At 47.0% G+C, this 21527-nt stretch overlaps 1 protein-coding gene across 3 annotated transcripts; it reads right to left on the minus strand.

Moving 5' to 3' along the window:
* Nucleotides 1-927: 927 nt before the first annotated feature.
* GTPBP1 (GTP binding protein 1) lies at nt 928-20773 on the minus strand. Of its 3 annotated transcripts, none has more exons than XM_050969875.1 (14): nt 20456-20767; nt 19051-19215; nt 16255-18092; nt 15162-15273; nt 12744-12924; nt 10665-11013; nt 10084-10207; nt 8062-8176; nt 7463-7607; nt 7138-7320; nt 6203-6338; nt 5470-5648; nt 4773-4970; nt 928-3191 (listed from the first exon to the last, which is right to left on the minus strand). In XM_050969875.1, the coding sequence occupies exons 3-14, from the start codon at nt 16438-16440 to the stop codon at nt 3099-3101; spliced, it is 2001 nt and encodes a 666-aa protein (XP_050825832.1). In that variant the 5' UTR covers nt 16441-18092; nt 19051-19215; nt 20456-20767; the 3' UTR covers nt 928-3098. The 3 variants fall into 3 exon arrangements, with proteins under 3 accessions (XP_050825832.1, XP_030094177.1, XP_009084757.2); XM_030238317.2 differs by having other exon boundaries at nt 19051-20323; XM_009086509.4 differs by lacking the exons at nt 16255-18092; nt 19051-19215 and having other exon boundaries at nt 20456-20773.
* Between the last annotated feature and the right edge of the window lie 754 nt (nt 20774-21527).

The following is a 21527-nucleotide window of genomic DNA, read 5'->3' on the forward strand; positions in this document are numbered from 1 at the left end:
GCCAGAAGCAGAACCCAGCTGTATGTAAGCTGTAAGTAAGTGAGGCTGGGTTAGCAGGGACAAAGCCCAATTCAGGGATCTGCTTGCTTCTCTTCCTTCACATGGGCTGTTGACTACTCATCAGCTACAAAGCAAGCAGAAATGAACTATTTAATTTTCCTTAGTGTGAGGAAGTTAACTTGGTGCATTAAAAAGGGTGAAAAATGGGAAACTGAACTGGCCTGAGGAGGGTCACAACCTTGTCTGCTTAACCTGGGCTTGGAGGAAGACTTAAGTTGAGGAATACCCATGCAGCTCCTCCCAAAAGACCACGCTAGGGCCAGGCTTGCTCTCTGCTGACCCTGGACCAGCCCTCTCCTGGAGGAGAAGGGCTGTGTGGGCCTCTGCTCTGGCTACCACAGCCCAGCACTTAGCTATGAAAGGGCTGTGCAGAGCAAAAAAAGCCTTTGTGAACCTCTGAGATCAACTGAGGAGACAGAAAAAGGCTCCTTGCAAACCATGGAGAGTCCCACTGTATTTGCAGAAACAGGTGTGATGCATGTCCCAGGAAGCACAGTAGGCAGGCACTGCAAGTGCTGTGCTGATACTGCATCCTTTAGCAGAGTTTCTCTCATGGGGCTGGCCTCAAGTGATTTGCTAGAGCTGCTCTTCACACCCACTCACATCACACAGCACAGCTCACACCACACCCATGTTTTCATTTTACCACTCTGCCACTGAGGTGCACTTCATTTTAGCCAGAGTAAAAAGCATTCAAGGCTGTGCAGAGGCTCAGCAGAAGCTCTCCTGTGCTGCCATGTCCCTGCCTTGCTGTCACTATGAGCACAGCCTCCTCTTGTATCCAGCAAAAGAACCTGGGGCCAGGCAGACCTGTCTCCTCTGGCTTTCAACCTGGTTTTACAGAGGACAAAAATCAAGATTACACACTTTTACTTGGAACAAACTTTTTTAAAATTTATTTTATAGATCACACCAGCCTGAGTGATCTGTAAATGCTGGTCACAAAAGAGAGATCACACCACCTCCTTTGCACAAATTGAAGTGAACCTTCTTTCAGTCTCGGCAGTCTCCTTCATTTGGAGCACAAGGAATGGAGAAAGAGAAAACCGCCTGGAGCTCCCTGCTCCCTTCAGAAGCAGAGGGCAGTGAAATCAGATGCAGTTTGATGCTGCTACAGGGCCAGAAGAAAAACAGGCCAGGCCCTCGTGCCGTGCTTAGCCACACCTCACACCCCCTCACAATGCGGGTGCTATTAGTGTTGTAGCCGCCTGTAGTTCCTCCCTTGCCAGGAGAGTGCTGGTATTTAGGCACATAGCTTGGAAAAGGACTGTCTGACCTCCCCTTCCACCCACTGCAGTCTCTAAGGCAAAGGACCCTGCTCTCCAGACCACGTTTCTTGCCTCTCCCGTGCCGCTTAATGCTCTTGGAGTGCTGGTGTTGGCAGCGGGAGATGCACTCTGCCACTCAGCTGGCCTGGAAGCCCACCCAGAGTCACAAGGTGAGCTGGAATGAACTCCACACAGGTGACACAGAGTGAGGAACAGGAACAACTTGCTAAGAAGGGACAGAAACTTTGCAGTCTCTCTCTGATTAAAATAAAAGTCCTTCATTGGAGGAGGAAGCTCTCAGAGAAACCGAGCCTGACCATGCCTGCTGGGGGGAGCCATGATTTGCTGAGGATGCCACCTCCTCCTCAAAATGCTACCACACTCCCAGAGCTCACCACAAGCTGGCAGAGGATGATTCCTGTCCTCACCAGAGCCAAGGGAGGAGGTAGGGTTAGAAGAGATAAAAATAAGCAGGAATCAATCACTTGACAAACTCATTAAATGGTTAAAAAAACCATTCTAACAGTAATTTGTAAACTGTCCTTGCAGGGCCTTCTTGGAGAAGCCAGAATTTCTCATTAAGAAAAATAAAATCTTAAAAAAAATTCAGTGAGAGTCAGAAAAATTACCATGTACTTCCAACCTTGAGAGCACTTCTATAAATTTGGTACCAATTTGTCACTGCCCTATTTGGCCAAGAAGGGAGAAGACAAATCCCACTTCTGCCGTGGCAAAGTTTGGCCAGTGAGTTCCAAAAAGGTTTTGGAAATCTTGGAGTAAACAAAATCAAGGGGAGGTCATGTTAGCCTGGTGTCTCTGTTCCAAAGGTATCTTACCACCTGTGACCTCTGTCCGTCGAGGTGAGAAGGCTTTCTCTGGCTCAAAGGACGGACTGAGTGCTCCTGCACTGTTCTTAATACTGTCAGTGGAGCTGCTGCAGCCTTGGGAGGCAGGGGAGATTTGCTCCAATGTGCACTGAACAAACACTGGGAAAAGCAGCACAATGGGAAGGGGAACTGGGTGGGTAAATGTCTGCCCATTTAACTCTGTTCCTAGTTAAAATTTTAAGTGCTTTCAACATTATTTGAGGATATTGACCATAGGATCCCTGAACTTTACATCAACAACTGCTTTCCAATTTGTTTCCCTCTTAGATCTCCATCTAAGGAACTTTCTCACCCTCTCCTTCAAACTTCAGTCATTACAACATTAAATTAAATCCACTTAGAAATAGTTTAAGAGGGAGGGAATCCAAAACATATTTGGCACAGGCCACAGTGGTGATGAAACAATGCTCCATGGAGCCATCCTAAACAACCTGTTTTAACCTTTGCAAGTCTGAAATTTCTGGTATCTGATAAGCCCTGGATCTGAGACAGCAAATAGGGGAGAGCAGCAAGTCCCATGGACAGAAAGGGGTGAGGGAGGAGGGAGGCAACTAACTGGCTCTTTGCAGCTCTATCCAGACTCCCCTCTCATCTTCATGCACACAAAATATAATAAAAACTAATAAGAATAAAAACTAAGCCCATGATGTACAAAAATGTGTCAACGGGGGGAGGAGGAAGGTGTCAGTTACTCAGTTCTCTGTCTTATCACCTTCATTAGCTTATAAATTATGCTCCTCTCCATCGCTTCCTGCAGGGAGGAGGGACGATTCTTCTGCAGCCAATCAGCTGGGATGGGTTTTGGTTTACGCTGCTCTGGATCTTTTGGATAAGAAATGAAGGGATGGGGAGGAATTCTTCAGAGAGAGGAGGAATAAGAAATTCAGCAGCCACTGGCAGGAGTCACACAGGCTCCCTGAGATTTCACTTTATGGCGCTGACCCCCACGTCGACGGCCTCCTCCTCCGACTTTTGACTGAAAAACAAGACTAACTTTAGTGCAAAGCAACCCCCTCAGTCGGGATATCAACACAGCAGGAATTCAGATGGGTCACACACACATTCAGACAGTGGCAGGGCAGTTGTGACTGAACAGCTTTCTACCACTGCAGGAAGGAGATAAGGCAGGAGGGAGACAGACACACCATGAGGGAAGGAGGAGAGACAGATGCACCAGGAAGTTTTGCCCTTCAAGCTGGGAAGACTTTGATTTCCCAAGTTTCTAAATACTTCACTCCCATGAGAGCCAGCAAGTGCCATGGGGCTCAGCATACAAGAAATAAGGCCTCAGGCTCCCTTGACTTTGACAGAATTGAAGGAGAGCCCCCCACCCCCTACCATGGTTCTCTACCTGACTCTTTTCCCAACCTCAGCAAACCCACTGTTTCTCTTGGAGAGCAGCCAAATACCTTATTGCCCTCACGGCTGTGGGGCTCTTCATCCAGTGCAGGCTGAGGGGACGCAGCAAGGAGAGAGAGGAAGACGTAAGCAAGAACAAAAGCAACCCACAGTCTCAGGGGGAGGGATGAAACAAAGAGCAAGCTGGGACCACTACTTACAACCACAGTAACGCTACAGAAAGACAAGGACGAGGTGGAAGACGTGTGTGAAGCCCTAGGCATATGCAGAGAGAGAAAACCCCTGCTAGGGGCCCCCCTTTGAAGAGCAGTCTGGCTCAAGAGGGTGAGATTTGACCATGGCAACTACCATAGATAGAATTAAGAAGGGGAACACCCTGTCACTTGACAGGGTGGGTTCCTGAACCCTTCACTTCCTCAGAAGTACCCTACAAGGAAAGGACCTTTCTTCTATCAGTAATAAAGCTGATCAGTAGGTCTGCAGTGAGAACTGAGCTTCCATTCCTTTCAGGCCAGAAAGACTAGGTATCTTCCATGGACAAGGTGAACTGAGAAGTCCTAACCAACAAAACAACCTGGATAAATTTCTCTAAAGAGAAATTTAAAGACTTTCCTTCTTGGATGTCCCCATCCTTATTTTTCCACAGGGCAGATGACCTGTACCTAATACTTAGGTTGTAATTTCTCTAGTTTAAGGATATTCTACCTCTCATTCAGACATCAAAGACTTGTTCTGTGACTGGTGTTATGTGTTTCACTAGTTCAGCTACTGGGTAGATAGAGACACTTCTTCACTGTGCACATGATCAAAGCAGTGAAACAGGTTGCCAAGGGACATTGTGCAGTGTTCCTCCTTGGGTGGTTTTTAAGACATGACTGGATAAAACCCTGAGCAACCTGGTCTGACCTCACAGCTAATCCTATTTAGAGCAGGAGGTTAGACTAGACACTTCCTGAGGTCCAGCCTGAATTGTCCCAGTACCCTAAGCTGCTGTCTGCTGGAAGGTCAGCCATGGAGTCATCCAGATATCAGAGAATTATGATTCCTGTTGTGAGACTACTTAAATTTCTATTTGTTCCTGTGGCAAGGTGAGTTTGAGGTATGAGGGGATAATACTTGTGCTTTAGAGTGCCCTTCCTGTAACAGGTGAAACCATGACACAAACAGCTAGGACAGAGACGGTATTTTCCTCACTTACCAATGGTTGCAGGGCAGTAGGTGTCAGTGGTGCTGCAGCTGTTGAGGGGGCCTCATCCCCAGCTGCTGAGCCTCCAGCTGCCATCCCAGCAGCGGGAACACCATCCTCTCGTTTCGTAACAGCTCCCTTCTTTGTTGACTGCATCTTGATCTGCTGTGGCTTGGAGTTCATTGGTGAGTTATTGGTGGTCTGGAGTAGCTGCAAATTGCAAATTGCCAAACTCAGCATTAAAATAGCCAGGATGATGTGGCAAGGTTCAACGCTGCTTTTTAACAAAAAGCCTCTGGAGAATTTGTAAAAATAACCATAAAGAGAAGGATGCAGCAGCAGCTGTTCAAAGAAACCTAGACCTCTGATCTTTCACTCTTGGAAAGGGCCACTTGGCTGAGGTGACACTCTAACCTCCACAACATGACTCAAATATGGAGCAGCTTCAAGACATCAGAAAGAGACTGAGCCTTAAGAACCAGCAGCATATGGCTCAGCCCCTCCGTTTACGTTCCCTCATTCACACCAGCTAAAGACGCACCACATGACAAAGCACATCGGTCATCCTCGACCCCTGTCAGGCCTGATGCTTGTGGTTGAAGCACAGCCTCTTCCCTCAATCTTCCAGAGCTATCTTGATTCTCCTGCTGGCTTCTCAGTGTAAGAAGTCACTAATGGGCAAAAGCAGGCGGGAATCAGCAGCCTTTACCTTAGTGATGGTACCCACAGCTTTGGTGCGGCCTTCCCGGAAGACCAGCCGCTGGTCTATGTGTAAATACTCCGGGGTTTTGATGAAGCGGAAGTGCACGGTGGCTTTGTCCCCTGTGCGCAGACAGTCCTTGTCCATGCTGAGAATCGTGGCTGTCTGACGGATGCTGCCACAATGCACTGTGAATGTAAAGCACAGAGGCTTTCAGAAGCCAGGCCCATTAGTGGAATGAGCTTCAGAGACACATCTGAGGCAGCTCCTCACCCTACAGCAAAGACCGTACAGGTCACACAGCTGCCTTTGTTCCACTCCCAAAAAGAACATGCACATAAGTTAGAACAGCTGCCTTCAAATCCTGCCTGTCCTGAAGCACCCTCAACAGGATCCTACACACCAAGCAGCTGGAGGACAGGACCCAAAATGAGCATCTGCACTTCTATCAGCACTTTCCATCAGCATTTGAAAGTGGAGAATCTTTGCACCATGGAGATACAGCACAGGTAAGTTCCAGATACATTTGAGAGCACACATCTCCTTTTTACCTTATAGCCACCCCACTCACCTCTGTAAGCTCCCTTCCGTCTCCTTTCCACAATGCTGGAAAAGGCAAAACCAGGAACTGTGGCATGTATTCAGGTTGGCAGAGACATCAGGAGCAAAATTATCTTAGGCTAGATCTGATACAAAATGCTACCACTGGGAAACAAAGACAATCCAACACTGACACACGTACCCATGGCCTGGTATCGTGGGCTGATGGTGGTGGGGTGATGGAGCACCAGAATCTCTGCTTCAAACTCCCACGACGCTTGTGGATTCAGGCGGGGTGACACCATTACCATTCCTTTCCGGATGGAAGAACGCTTGATCTGAAAAGCAGAGACACAAAAAACCTTAGCATGATTCTCCAGGGAAGAAATCTGCTGCTCTGGCTGACTGCATCCCGCAGAATCCTAAGGGATTTCACAGATACTACCTCATGCCCAGTAGAAGGCAAAGGAAGAGCTGCATGTTATGTACAGGATATCACGTAAAGGTTGCAAAAATCAAATTCAGCTGAAGTTTATAAGGAAGCTTTAGAGTACTGGAAATTCTGGACACTTGACACATTTACCTCACTCATCCTTTAAAAGCAAAACATACATCCTGGTTGCACATTATCCAAGAAAATTATCTCTCCTAAATCATGATGTCTGTTAATATAACATGATAAGCCTGAACACATGAAGTATGGTGTAGCTTAAACTATAGCCCCTTAAAATAAGTGAAGCTTCTATTGACAAAAACCTTTTGCAAGAGGAGTTATATCAAATTTTGCTGATTTTTAAATCCCAAATAATGCAGTTGGTCCTACAAGCCAAGAGGAGTAGTTCAAATACATTGTGCAGGCTACTAATGCAGTTCCAGAACAAAAGGAGACTTTTCTTGCAATGCCTTCACTTTCTTAGATATTTCCAACATCATTATCTAGTGGCATTGCTATCCCCAGGCAGCTGCTAGGAGGAAAAACCAGGATGTGGAACCACAGAGGTTCTATGGGATTCCATTCCACTGCAACATGAGGCAGCTGATGTTTGCAGAAACAGCCTTACTGCAGCTGAACTCTGAGAACACTCGAAAATCAAGAGGGCAGTTCCTGTTCTGGGGGTCTAGAGGAGATCAGCTCACCTTCTTCAAGGCGAAGGAGGCAGTCTGGCCTCCCCGCACCTCCTTGACGGGCATCCTCTTGCGGTGGATGGACTTGACAGCAATAGGAAGGAAGTTGCCAAGGGGATCTGGCCCCAGCAGCAGGGTGTCATTTAGCTTGATCAGGCCTCTCAGGGTCGTCCCAGAGACAACTGTTCCTACACCCTATGCCAAAAAAGAAAAAAAAGTAATTGTGGTTACTCTACCAGGCCAGCAGAAGAGCTCTAGAACTCTCCTCTCTAGAGAAGATACTTTTTTCAGCCTAAAAGAGGGAACACAATATTCTTCCAAATACCAGGCCCCTTACCGGGACAGAGTAAGTATCATCTATCTGGAATTCTGCTGGCTCTTCTTCCCTGTAACTGGTCCGTGGAGACAAGAGATTAAGAAACATCTTCAGCAAATCTAGATTCTCCCCAGTAACATTTGAAATCTGGAAAATTGGGCACATCCTGTAAAGGAAAATTGATGAAAATGGAGTTAGTTCACCTTCCTACCTGGCTTCCACATGTAGGGAGACATCCAAAATCTTGGGACTAATTCAATCTACTGTACTAGGAAGGGAGAGCCTGGCAAGCAGTCAGATGCACAACACCCCATGTCTGAAAACCTGCAACATTGCCTCTGCCTTCCAATGACATTTGGGAAAAGGTATAAGGTTCTGAAGAAAGAACTGAAGGAAGCCAAATGCCCTGCTGTCTTCTGCAGACTGCCCAGAAGCAGCCTCTCATTTCCTCAGAGAGGGGAACACAAGCAGATCAACCTCAAAATTAACACACTCTTATGGAACACACTCCACATGGCAGATGCAACCTTCACACATCTAGACAATGGGACTCTCTGAATCTCCTCACCCAGTCTCCACATAGGATTGAAAGAGAAGTGATTCTCCTCTACTCCAGTTACCTCTCTGAGCTGAAGTTGGAGGCTGTTACAATGACATCATCCTTGCTCTGAACCAGCACGGGAATCTTCCTGCACCCTGGGGACTTCAGCAGTCGCTGTAACAGCTTCAGGGTTTCTTAAAGGGTGAAATGAATATTGTTAGGGCAGCATCTCCCCTCTTTACAAATCACTTTTGTGGGGTCTCTCCCCAAAGGGAGACGGGTGCTCTGGCCACAGATAAGACAGGAGAAGATGGCTAAAGGTGAGACTGTGAATTTGCTGCAGCCCAGGTAGGACTTAGGAGCCATTCCATCTTCCATTTCATGCCAGCTAGCCTGCTGCCAAGGCACGCCACACAGGAGCAGACAGACAAGATTGCAGTGCTGTGAAGTAGACATTTTGTAGCTGTCTATTAGTAGCTCTACGAAGTTACAAGGTATTTCCTCTTTCTAGAAGGATTTTGCAAAGTGAATTAATTGAAAATCAGGACAGAAACATTTGGGAATATGCTAATTGAAAAGCAATTTTGACCAAACCTCAACACATTTTCCCTGGCGGTCAACTTGCCATAGGAGGCTGGAGAAGCATGAAAGAGGTAAAGACTATCATCATAGACCAGAACAATGTGGGTGGACCATACTCAGAAATCAGTGTTCTGGGACAAATCTCACGGCTCCCAATTTTCAGCTTTTGCCTCTTTTTAACTTATTTTCTAAGCCTCATATCCAGCAGGGGCATTACCTGATGCACTAGTATCAACCTCCTACAAAGTGCCTGACAATAAATAAAGAAAAAACAGAAAAGGGTACTAAGGGCTTAAAAGAGCAAAAAATTTATGTTCTACAATTGTCATACAATTAGACGGGTTTTTGTAAACAAGTGATTGCCTATGGGAAAGTAATGTTTTGGATACAGAAACACAAACATCTAATCAGGCCATCTACTCTTCACAGATATACTTGAATCAAATCTTGAGTCTATTTACTTTAAACAGAGCATGTCACAGGAGTAGCTTCTCCCAAGAGCAGCTCTTTTCTCCTCACACTGAGCCAAAGGTTCTCCTTCCTTCCCAGTAATTATTTTATGGTCAGGCCTTCCATTTTTTTTGCCATACATCTAGTATAGAGATATAAAGATTATCTTCTGATCACATGCATATATTTGCCTGAAACATATTTAGGATTTTTATAGTAATGCACTGAACTACAGTCAGTAGCAGGAGGACTGATTATCAAAAAACCCATTGCTCCAATTAACCCCAGCATGTTTCTGAAGGCATGAGAAATCCTTAAAGAGAATTTTAGAAGAGAGAATAGGTCACAGCCTAAAAAAGCAGCATGCTTGGGTTAATGGGATACTGCTGGGGTTAGAGTTGCTTCTTTAATTCTGCTGAGAAAAAAATCTATAGCCCATGCTACTCATTGCCATCCCCAAGACTAGTCTTGAGTCTAGTCCTGCCTCCCATCCTGCTACCGTAGCCTACATATGTAGCTGCTTTAAACCATGATTTATTAAGTGTTGGTTGGTTGTTCAGACAAGAGGAAGGAGCTGCTGTAGTCATGCCAGCATACCTGAGAAGTGCCCAGGTGAGCAGGAGGTAACAAGCAGCTGCCCCTTCACTAACAGCAGGGGGAGATCAAGTCCTATCACAGCTCAAGATCACACTGAAACTGTGGGCAGGGAGGAAAGCAGCTTTCAAAAGAACTTCTAGACTTTTCTTCCAGGTTTAAACATCCAGAGAGAAAGCAAAGCCCAAACCCCAAATGTATGCTGCTCCTCTTAGAGCTCAATTAAGCAAAACCTTGTAGCAAACACTTTTGGGCTGCTAAGCTGAGTCCCCAGCATGGGTAAGTTTGACATGGTGAGTATAAGTCAACCACCTGCAAAATGAGCAAGGGAAAAGGATAGATTTCTGGAAGGTATTCAGGATGCAGTCAGAACCAGATTAAACAGCTTTCTTCCAGCAATAATTGCTGAACCCAAGCAGAGGACAGCAACACACAGAGGTAAGAAACAGCTGTGGAGAGAGCCTGTAAGACTCACCTTGCAGGATGTTGGCAGGGCACATGTCAATCTTGGTCACCACAACAAAGACAGGAACGTTAAGTGCAAGTGCCAGGCCTAAGTGCTCCTTGGTCATTCCAACAATCCCAGCGTTACTCCCAACCTACACCAGGGATATAAAATACAGGGATGTCAATGTTTCTTCTGCAGTAAGCTGGATTACTGAGAAAACCTTTTGTCAGACATGCAGTAGACTGTGGTTAAGTTGTAGATGTGCCACTGGGGCCATATGACCAGACCAAGCTCATCTCAGAGGTTGTTGGACGCTGGTAGAGGACTGACTCATTTCTCCCCAGTTTTAATAAGGTTTTCTAAAATTCAGAAATCCTTCCATTTTCAAGAATCACAAACCTTGGGCCTGTCTGGGACTGACAGTGCTGGGGCACTTGCCTCACAGTACAGGACAGATAGCCACAGAGGCTTCTGCTCTCCTGTACACTGTGAGATGCTGCCTCCCTCCAAAACCCCACAGGCACTTTGCAACAGGAAAGAAGTCGAGGCTGTTAAAGCTGTGAACAGCCCTGCTCCAGCTGGTATGGTCCATCTTTCTTGCTACCTACCATAAGCATGCAGAAGTCAGGCAAGTGGCCGGTCATGCCGAAGACAGTGGTTTTCAGGTATTTTTCATGACCAGCCAGGTCAATGAAAGTAATGACCTTGGTGGATTTCTCACAGATCTTTGTCCACTCCAAGCTGCCACCGTGGCTGTCAGGCTTGTTCACCACATTGCCCTCGCTGTCAAAGCCCAGAATGTCGTTGCCCACGCTGCTGGTGCGGCCTGACTCAATCTCGTGCTTGTGGCGGAAGAGCTTTTGCCGAGCAAAGCCCCGGCCATTGTCTAACTCGCCGTGAGTCAAGACCCCCAGCAAGGTGCTCTTCCCTGCGTCCACATTGCCAACTACTGCTACCCTGCAGGGGAAAGGAAAAGGAGCCTGGTAAAATACAGTACCTGAAGAAATGAACAAGTGATCCAAAAAACCCAAACATCACTGCTCCTGCAAATAACTGGCTTTTGCTCCCTATCCTTCAAACAGAGATTAAAAAATATTAGAGCTTCACGAGCAGAGCAGAGATTCTTTTACAGTTATTAACTAATAGTGGAGATCCCAGACTCTGGGCACTGGGATGTGGAAGACTTTCAGGATCTCTAGCTGGTCAGAAAGACCCCGAGACATGTTAGAAAGTCTCTTTTCTCAGCTTGGCACTCAAAGAAGGAGTCAGAGCTCTTCAGTTCTCTGTCTCAAGGTTGTTTATTGTATCTTATCTATAAAATTTTTTCTCCTGTCCAGCTGAGGTCCGCTCAGCAAGACAGCCCAAGGCACTCTGCCTGCCCCCAGGGCTGTGTTATCTTTTAATACTAAAAACTATGTCTACAATATTTACAATTACTTTCCAATACCTATCACCTGTGTTAGACAGTGAGCTTCTACTCCAAACCAATTTAAGAGTGCCAACATCACAGCAGAAGATGGAGGCCAAGAAGAAGAAGAAGGAGAAAGGCTGGACATGCCCAGATTCTTCCATCTTGCCCCCTGAACCGCCATTCTAAAAACCCCAAAAGTCTTTTTTTCACTACATGATAAATTCACTATCATTCTACTTAAACTGTTGTGGCCTGCAGATCTTCGTATAAGGTTGGTAATTTGCTCCATGGGTCATAATCAAAACCACAAGTGTCTTGGGCTCCGTGCCAGGGTCTCTGAGTCCCCTGGCAGGGGCCTCGGCACTCTAGGACAGCCAGAGGGATGTCCTGAGTTCTGACAGAAGGCTGTGGAAACATTGTCATGGGTGTCCATAACATAGTCAACTGAATGTGATGTTGCTCAATGCCACACAGTGTGTCTCTTTTCCGACTCCTTGTCTCTGCAATCCAACATAAACACTGCGGCAATTCAAAAGGAAGACTAAATCCCAACTCGGTCTAGAACACCTCTGCCTTTCTCACATTTCCTATGTTGCAACAGCACCATGCACTAAGAAGAGCACAAAAATTAAAATAGTTGTTCCCAGAAACGGATAAGCTTAAAAAAAAGGTGAAATATTTTAGGAGAAAGCCATGTCCTACAGCAAGTTCCTTCTTTGATCAATGTGTCTATTATGGCTGTTGGCAAATGTTGGAAATCCTCTCCATCCAGGTCTGGGCAGACTCTCAAGTCATGTTATGTAAGCTAGTATATGTCCATTAAAAGGTGACTTGGATCATCACAGTCTTGGAACAGAACTGGATCCTTTGTCAAAAGTGTTGTGTTCCAGCAATGTGCATATATACATGTACATACAGCCATGTATTGTGTTCCAGCAGTGAGCTAAGATACACATACATACCGCCACATGCACACGTGTCCTCTGGCAACGCAGCATACTAAAAGACGCCCCCAACTGTGAGGCTGTTACTTAGAGAGCAACAGCCCTCTTCTAAACACAGGCAAATTTCCACCAACAGTTTGCTCACAAAAGAGACAGCAACAACAACAAAAAGGCAATTTCATCACCAAGGAGTGGTCAAGCTCGACTCCCTTTGTTGGGTAGCTCCAACACCCAGACCCAGAGCGGCGTTGCTGGCTCAGCAGCATGCACTGCTCACAGGTTAAAAATGCAGCTGAGCTGCTGACTAACCCTGTCTCCACCCGGCTCCTCACCTGACCTCCAGGAAGTCGTTGTCACCCACACGTTTCCGAACCAGGTAGTCGCGCACCTTGCCCCCGGCCTCCTGGTGCTCCCTTAGGAGGATCACGTCTGCCTCGATCTGCTCTGCCATGCTCTTCAATGTGGCATAGGATGCCTCCATGTCTGCCTCGCTCAGCCCGTACTCAGTCCCATCTGGTGTGATGTGGAGGAGACAAAGGCAGTCAGTGAGCACCACCTTGCAACAGGCAGCAGCACTGTCATCCTGCCTGGGACCTTCGCACCCATCGGGACTGGTATGTGGACCGGAGGTGTCAGCCATGTACACAGAATAAACAACCTTGGCCCAAAATAAAAAGGAATGGTCTTCACTCTAAGTCTTAAAAGACACTAGAAACCACAGTCTTTCATCTAGAGGAGTTTTCTTCACAATCTTTACAAGCAAATATGTAGGGATTTGCAATGAAGACATATTTCTGTCCAACTCCCTTACTTCACCTGCTGAAGGTACTTTGTGTCCTTCAGTCAGTAAAGTATCTCCTCTCACACTGTAAGAGGTAAAGCATTAACAAAAGGAAAGCTCTGAGTGAAGCATCACGACCATTAGACAGTAAATGTGGCACTGTTTCCTCTGAGCAGCTCACCCAAGCAAAAGAGCTGACAGTCAGAGCATACCAGTGGCAACTATCTAGACAGGGTCAAGGCCATCACTGTCTCTTTCCCAGTCCAGGTGCTGTGAATGTGCACAGATTTGACCCCAGAATCTCCTCTGTGGGTAAAAAAAGCCCACAAAACAAAAAACAAAGGTGGAGAGCCACACTGCACCCGGATGACCAAAGTTATTGCCACACGTACATGTTCCTATGTATGGCTGACTCATCGGCTGGTAAGCAGGAACTGCAGTTTGCATGAACTTATCAGCATTTTAATTATTGCCCAGCTCTAAAACTAGCCGTGTTACTGGGCAATTTCCAACCTTGCTCATAAGCTGGCTGAGACTGAGAAAAACTAAAACAAGTCTCGGGTTATAGGAGGGGAATGAGAAGTAGGGGACAGGAGATGGCAAAACCCAGGGGAGAAAGGGAAAGGTCACTACTGCTGAACAAATAATCTTCCTATGGCAGTCTTCAATTGCTTCTCAGACAGCTGAGTTGGGTATCTGGGATGATCAAAATCACACATGCTGAAAGGGAATGAGAAGGAGTGACAGTGGCAGGATCAAGATCCTTTCTTTGTTGAAAATACCCCCATCTTCCTCAACTACGCTGCAACCCAAAATGAAGTCAGAAGTTTACCCTCATATTTTAAGAAACAAATGCCTGCTTCTAAGTAAATCATTGCAACAACCACCAGTTAACACTCTCACAAGGTATCCTAGAAAAGAAAGCAGGTACTAGCCTGACTAGCTAGATCTCCACTGCAGATGTGCTTATCCCAAACACCAAAGATACAGTTTACATGTGGGAAGCTTGCTTGGAGGCAAGAGCATAATCCCTGGTTGCATGAACACTGCTCATTTAATTCTGGCTTCTCCTCTAGGTTGGCTGCTTCACAAAACTCCAAGAAAACCCAAAAAGCACAGAGTTCTGAGGTTACACAGCTCCCTCTCGCCATTTTTTCAGCCAGTCTTGGCAGGGTTTCATATTCCTCCTCAAACACAGCAAATGTCTGATCATGACAACTTCATATCAGTAGATATCCAGTATACTTGAAACATGTCTTTTGCCTTATGATAACGATAGACAATTATTTGATATTCAGAAATTTCTATTTCAAAGCAAGGGCATGCTTTGCCCTTTACCAGCATTCACCAGCATCAGATGCAAATACTCAAACTGTCAAAAAGAACAAAAATGTAATCCATGCTAACTGCTAAAATCTGCAAAGGCAAATGACTGCAGTCGCACACAAATTAATGTGACAATAAAGGTCTCATGCTGAGCAAAGGAAAACTCTTCCCTCCATAGCAGACACATACTACCACAGAAAGTCAGCAGCATATATTTTGGCTATGCGAAGTATCTATAATAAATTCCTGTGGGGTAAAAATATGTTATTTCCAACAGAGCAGTGAACAAAATTAGACAGAACAAGACCTTCACAGACATTGAGGACATCTGTACTAAAGCCGTTATTATAATTTTAGATTCTTTGTCTTTTCCTGGTGTGCTCAGACAAGATATTAATTATTTTCTAAAAAGAACTTGCATGATTTTATAAAAAAATATATATTTAGCTCCACTACATGAGACTGTTGTTGGCAGGGATAAAACAAAAGAATCTGTCCCACATATTCTGATATATTTTATGATAATTTTCAAGTCATTCTGGAAAAGTAAGCATTAACTGCAGCAGCAGTCCAGTTAGATGAACCAGGTTCTTCGTATAATTTTAATAATTTTTTGTTGTTTTGCTGGGGAAGCTATACGCACCTGATCCTTGTCCAATGACATAGATGGTCTCCCCACATCCCTCATCAATCCTCTCTGACATCTGCTGGAGCAAACTGTCATACTGTTCTGAAGTTGGACTCACCATCACCAGCTGCAAAAAAAGATTGAATATCTATTTGCAGATGTCAGGCAAACAACTTCAAAACCAGCTTCAGTTACAAGTACAATCAATCTATGTGCTTTATTGAAAGAGAAGGAGTCTTTTCCCAGGACCACTTTGTGGTGGCTTTGTTTTGTTTTTTAAGCCAGTTTTGCTGACAGCTACTTCCTTGTGACACTGCACAAGGTTGTTTGTCTGAGCTCAGAGTTCATTTATGCAGGAAAATACACTTCAAAGAGAGTAAGAATACCAAGCATCTCATTTTGATGTAACCAATGTTTAAAAGCCACATTTAAGTGAACACTCCAATATGTTTTCATTCAAGGAAAACAGAAAGGGGAGCAGATATTTTCTCCACAGAAATTCCTTAGCTGGGTACCACAATCTCTGCTGCAAAGAGTGCTGCTGCTCCCCTGAAGCATGACTGGACAGCCAGAGAAAGCCAACCAGACCTCACTGCAGAGAACACCTGGGCACCAAAATCCAGAGCATCTTTTAAGTCTTTCACATATTTGATGTCCCCTTCCGTTTTCTGAGGGGGCAGAAGGAAAGGAGAGAACACAAATAAGCATTATTTTCAAATTTTAGGTACTTTACACAACGGTGCTGAGGGGCAGACATGCAAAGCAATTTGTATGAGCTCATCTGGAGGTTTCAGCAGTGGAGAGCTGCAGTTTTGTAGGCCAGCAGCTGTGCTACCAACAAACTTGGACTGCAGCTATTGCAATAATCAAACTTCCTTTGCCCTTCCCTGCAGGAACATCAAGAGAATAAAAAAATAAAACAGAAAGAAAGCAGGAAATGAGGACAAGAGAGTGCTTCAGGAATTATTTTTCCTAGAATGGAATAGCACCATTTCTGGAAGAAACCTGCACTGCTCACTGCACAGTACAGCAGAGGACACTTGCACAGAGCAGCCACAATGGTGGCATGGCAGTGACAGACCAAGGAGACCTCCATCAGCCACTCTACCTGCTCTCTGGCTGCCTCCATGTTTACAAATCTCTTGGTGGCCGAGCATTCCAGTACAGTAGTCTGATAGCTGAAGCAACTGATACACCTTTCTGTGAAAAAGGCACTTTTATTAACAGTTACTAAAGGCTGACACCCACCAGGAGCCCTAAAGGCAGACACACCTGTGCCAACACTCAGTGACATCCACAGCTGTCCCTACACACACGTCCCAAAATCACACTCAGAAAGAAGCACTTCCCTTCATTATGCATGGAGACTGAAAGCTGTGCTAAATTAGATGTTTGCCTAAAATATATGGTTTAGAGCAGATGACAATAAAATCCTCAAGTCTGCCGAACATGCCCTAACACTGCCTGATTTGCTTGGCACAGTTAACACAATGTGTTTTCAAGGAGAAACTACCTTTACCACCACTATTACACACTTGATGAAGGCCTTTTTTGGAAATCTAGAATGTAAAGGAACCCAATCTCTCACAAATAATGTTTAAGCAGATTTCCAAAACCATAATGATGATGCTTAAGACTGAAGCACAAACAGCAGGTGCTGGTTAGAAGGTTTAAGGCTGCCAAAACAACTTTTTCCACAGATGTTAAGGGTCCCAGACAGCAGGGATGTGTCTGCATGGGCCAGACAGCTACAAGAGATACAATCACCTTCACGTGCCCCTTTTGGACACATGCCCTACCTAAGCCTTTCAACTACTTGGCGTGGTCTGCAAAGCGTACCAAAGCACTCTGCTCTGCAAGGTCACAGTCTATTTCATGCTATAAAAGAATGAGTTTTGCTTTTATTAGTTTTTCTTCCAGTTCTGTTTTCCTTTTAGTTTCATTTTCTTCTTGAGGGAAACCACTGGATGCAAATGCCTTGAGAGCGAAATCAGCAACTGTTGAGAGGCTCAATCTGAGTAGGAATGGAAGGCTGTGTTTTGATGTGCAGGGCTCATTTTGCCCTGCAAGTACTTTCAGGAATACCTGGATGCACAGCAGAAAAGCTCATTCTTTAGGCCAGTGCACTAGCACAAGCCAGAGACTCAGGAAGACCTATTAAACGGGCTGTAACACACACAAAGATCAATAAAATAGCAGGGGCCACCAGCACAGGGCAAACTAACTTCAGTTTCTTCAAGTCTCATCACCAGCTTTGTTCTTCTGAGTCCAAGTGCTTCAGCAGTGTGAGCAGGCAGGGTGCTGTAACAAGTACCAAGGCACTCAGCAGCTCATTGTACCCTTTCCTCACATTGCCAGGCAGGAGAGCCGGGGGCCTCAAACAGCACAGGCTCACTGATATCAGCCCACAACACTGTTACCCCACACTGCTGCTTTCACTGCCATGTAAAGGGGGCTCCTGAAGGGTGCTCCAGTAGCAGACTGCCTCCAAAGTTTACTCTGCAGCCCATGAAGTTCACAGCTCGTATGACACAGTAGGACACCAAGAGAAGTATCTGGAGATAAAACAGCAGCTTTCATGGATCACACCTTCCAATGCCACTCAGCATTTCTGATAGCTATTTCTGCAGTTGCAGCCCCAGCCAGTTGCGTGGTTTCTTGGGTCACTGCAAGATGTGACACGCTGTTTTAAAACTCTCTTTAGCTTCCTGGATGGAGAGAGCCTGTCCCCTGCCATCTCCTCAGTTGAAGAGAAGCCCTCCATTTTGGCTCCTCTGCCTTTTTTTTGCTTTTCACCTTTGAGCAACCCTTCCATGCCTGCACCACGAATGCATGTTTTTAAGAGGCTTTCACAAAGTCAAAAATGTTCACTTTTGTTCTTTCCACTTTGTCAGGCACTGAGCAGTTATCAGTAGGAGCCATGTGGGTCTAGCAACCTCAGGTTTCCTATAGAGCAAAAAAGTGACAAACAGTTATTGTTTTATTCTTAAGACAGCAGAAAGAAATATCTCACAAGTTCAAAATGCCTTCTCTCAAGTCCCTTCCCAGTCTCTGGGGAGAGGTGGCTTTGCCTGCCTCCATGAGGCAAACAAACTATAAGTATTAGGGGCAAACCAAATACTATGTGGTACACAGTGCTGCTCTTTACTGGAAAAACAGAGCCTGTTATTTTGCATGGCTGGAAAGCCACCATCAGCCAACGAGGAGCTAGGGGAAAGGCACCTTCTGTAATGTCATATTCTGTTTTCTATGCCCTGTAGTCATACATTGTTCAGGTGCTATTGTGTTCTGTTGTCAATATAGATCTAAAGTAAGTATCAGCTTCACTAATAGCCTTGTGTGCTATGGTTTTTGACCTGAAAGTTGATTACTGCTGCAGTGTGCTGGCACTGAAGGGAAAACAAACACCCATTAAGATCAAAATTTGTGCTGATGAATAGAACTGTTTCCCTGACCAGCTGACATGGTGCACTGGATAAGAGAATCCCAAAGTGTTCCTCTCTAAAAAGAGCTCACCTTACACACAGGGAAAGGACCGGGGAGAAAGTATTAACACAGCCAGGGGTGGGTCAGAAGGACCAGGACAGAACTAGCAACTATCAAACAAACTGATTGCAGTGGGAATCCCCATTTTAAGTAGGGATTGAAGGGGAACAATTCAGCTGGGAGGACAGAAAAGATTGGAGGGGAGGTCAGGGAGGCACAGGTCAGCTACTGCATTCTCACCATATGGGATTATTGCTTTGAGCACACAATGGGAGATTAACTCAGAAAGATGGAGCAGAGTTCACAGTTTCAGCTCTCATCCAAGGTGGGGATGAACGAAAAGTCCAGGGAAAAGACAGCAGGTGCACAGTGCTATATGGAAAAGCAAATTGTAATAAAGGTCAAAAAAAATGCTTACCTACCACCTCCACAGCACCTCCAGATTTCTAGGAATGGAAGACAGACTGACACCACAAATGGGAGTTTGTGGGAGAAAAGCACTCTTCTCTCTTTGCCGGAATTTTGGTCAGGTTCCTGGCTGTCAAGAATCAGTGATGCAGTCCTTGGCACCTTCCTTGGCCTTCTTCCACAGCAGTCACGTCCAAGACAAAGCACAGATCAATACTGGCATCCTGTATAAAAATCTTTTCCAGCTCATTAAGGCACGATCAATAGATACTACAGGTTTGATTTCTGTTCTTTACTAACTTACAAGACATCTTTGTAACACTTGCTTTAATACAGTACCATATTGTAAAATAGCCATTAAAAAGAACAAGGTTTCCACAGACACAATTCCTCTTTCCTTCTCTGTGCATAGAGGGCAAGGAAGTCCAGGACTCTGGAACAACTTAAGCTGGAAACATTAAGAGGAAGGATGACAGAAAACTAGGAGGAAACAATAGCTATGCTGAATTCTGGATCATATAATTACAAGTGGATCAAATGAAGTTTTCAGGAGACTTTAGAGCGGGAGATAGCACCACAGCACACCAAATCCGTGGCAGCAAAAGGCATACAGTTAAAGAGATCAGCCAACTGGGGAAAAAAATAGAAGACGGTGACAGAAGGCAACTAAGTCTGTGGCAGGCTCTGGCACACACATATTACTACAATGTACCTTCCTGCAGGATGGAAGCGAGAATGGTTCTGACAGAAATAAGACCACCACACAGTTTTGTCACTGGGATCCTAGAAAGGAGCTGCACAAGGTGAACAAGTCTTTTCTGCGTTGACTTAACCCTGTCTGCAAGATCAAAGGACCCTTGTCACTGGGCTCTTGTGCTCAAAAGTTACAAGCTCTGACCTCTTTTTAAGATTGGAGAGAAAGTCCCAGGAACTAGTACAACTGGCAGCAGAGATAACTACAGAGACCCAGCGCGGAGAGCAAACGTCAGCGGGACGTTGCAGCAGCTGACAGCTCCAAACCCTGCGCTTCCTGAGACTGCTACACCGGCTGCGGGCTGGCGTTCCCCCCGAGCAGCCGAGGCGGGGAAGGCGCAGGGCGGAGCAGCCTGCTAGCACCCTCCTGTCCCTGCCGGGGTACGGGACAACTTTACTGCGCCTCTCCCGGCCGCCTCCACACGGCACCTCTGGCTCTGCCGCCCGCCCAGGTGATGCTGGGGCCGGCGGGGCGTTCAGGGGAGCCTCCCGTCCCGGCAGAAGCAGGCGGGCCCCCGCCTCTCGCTCTCCTGCAAGAGGTGCGGGGGAGCAGTCAGGTTCGGGGGCAGCCCCCGGCGCACGGCCGACCGGCAGGGAGGAGAGCAGCGGGGGCCTGGCGGGGTGATGGCGCTCGCCACCGCCCGCCCCCCCGCCGGGCCTACCTTACTGGTGAGGTCGATCTCGGGCTCGCCGTTGAGAGCCTCGCCGTCCTCGCCGTCGAAGGCTGCGCGGAGGGGACAGGCGGCCGCCGCCACGCGAGGCCGGCCGCCCGGGGAGCCGGGTTCCGGGGCGAACATACAGGCCGGCACCGGGGACCCCCCGGGAACCGGGGATCTGCTCCGCTCCGCCGCCGCCATCTTCCTTTCCCTGCCCGGCTCTCCGCCCCGGCACCGCCCCCGGGCCCGCCAAGGAGGCTCCCGCCAATCACCGGCGGCGCAGCGGCTAAATTTGCATGTTCCCATGGCGACAGTGGGTGGAGTAGTGGTTATTCATGAGGAGAGGCCGCGCCCCCTCGAAGCGCGCGAAGCCAATGGGAGACGCACTGCCCGCTCGGCTTGTTTTTTTACACATACACACGCACAACAGAGCCCTCTTGACGTGTCGAGGGTCGGCTGTCCAATAGAAGACCTGGGTTTCCTGACAAACAACCTCGACAGCCAATCGAATAAGGGATCCCAAAGGCCTGGGTGGGACTAAGTGCTGCACCAGAGCCCGCCCTGGTGGGAGGGCATTCTCTCGGACTAGCTAATGAGAAAGAGGGGATTTTTTACTGATAACTGTGTCAGCCAATGGAACAGCATGGGAGGGAGCCTGGCGTCCCTGCAGTCCGCGGGACCTCCTGTCTCGGCGCGTCGTGCCGCCGGCTCCCGGGGCTCGCAAAGGATCCCGCCGCCCCTACCGCCTCGGGCTCCCTACAGAAAACCCCCACGCCTGCTGGCCATGCGCGCCCACAGTGTTCAGACTGCTGGCGTGGGCCGCCAGACAGGACGCCGGCGCCAAGGAGGAAATTCCTCTGGCTGAGGGGCTCTGCGGACGGGCAGGTGACCCTTGCAGAGCGGCGGGGAAAGCTGCCTGTCCTCCTTCTCTGTCTAGCTACACGCACGGTAGTGGCACCACCGCCAGAGGCGCCAACCCGTGGCACAGAACGAAGGCGGGGCGATTTACGTTTGTTTATTCAGCGGGCGGTGAGACCGCTTTCGCTTGTGTCCCAGCTCGTTTTGCCGCTGACGTCAG

This window comes from Serinus canaria, chromosome 1A (assembly GCF_022539315.1).
Source record: "Serinus canaria isolate serCan28SL12 chromosome 1A, serCan2020, whole genome shotgun sequence".
Taxonomy (NCBI): domain Eukaryota; kingdom Metazoa; phylum Chordata; class Aves; order Passeriformes; family Fringillidae; genus Serinus; species Serinus canaria.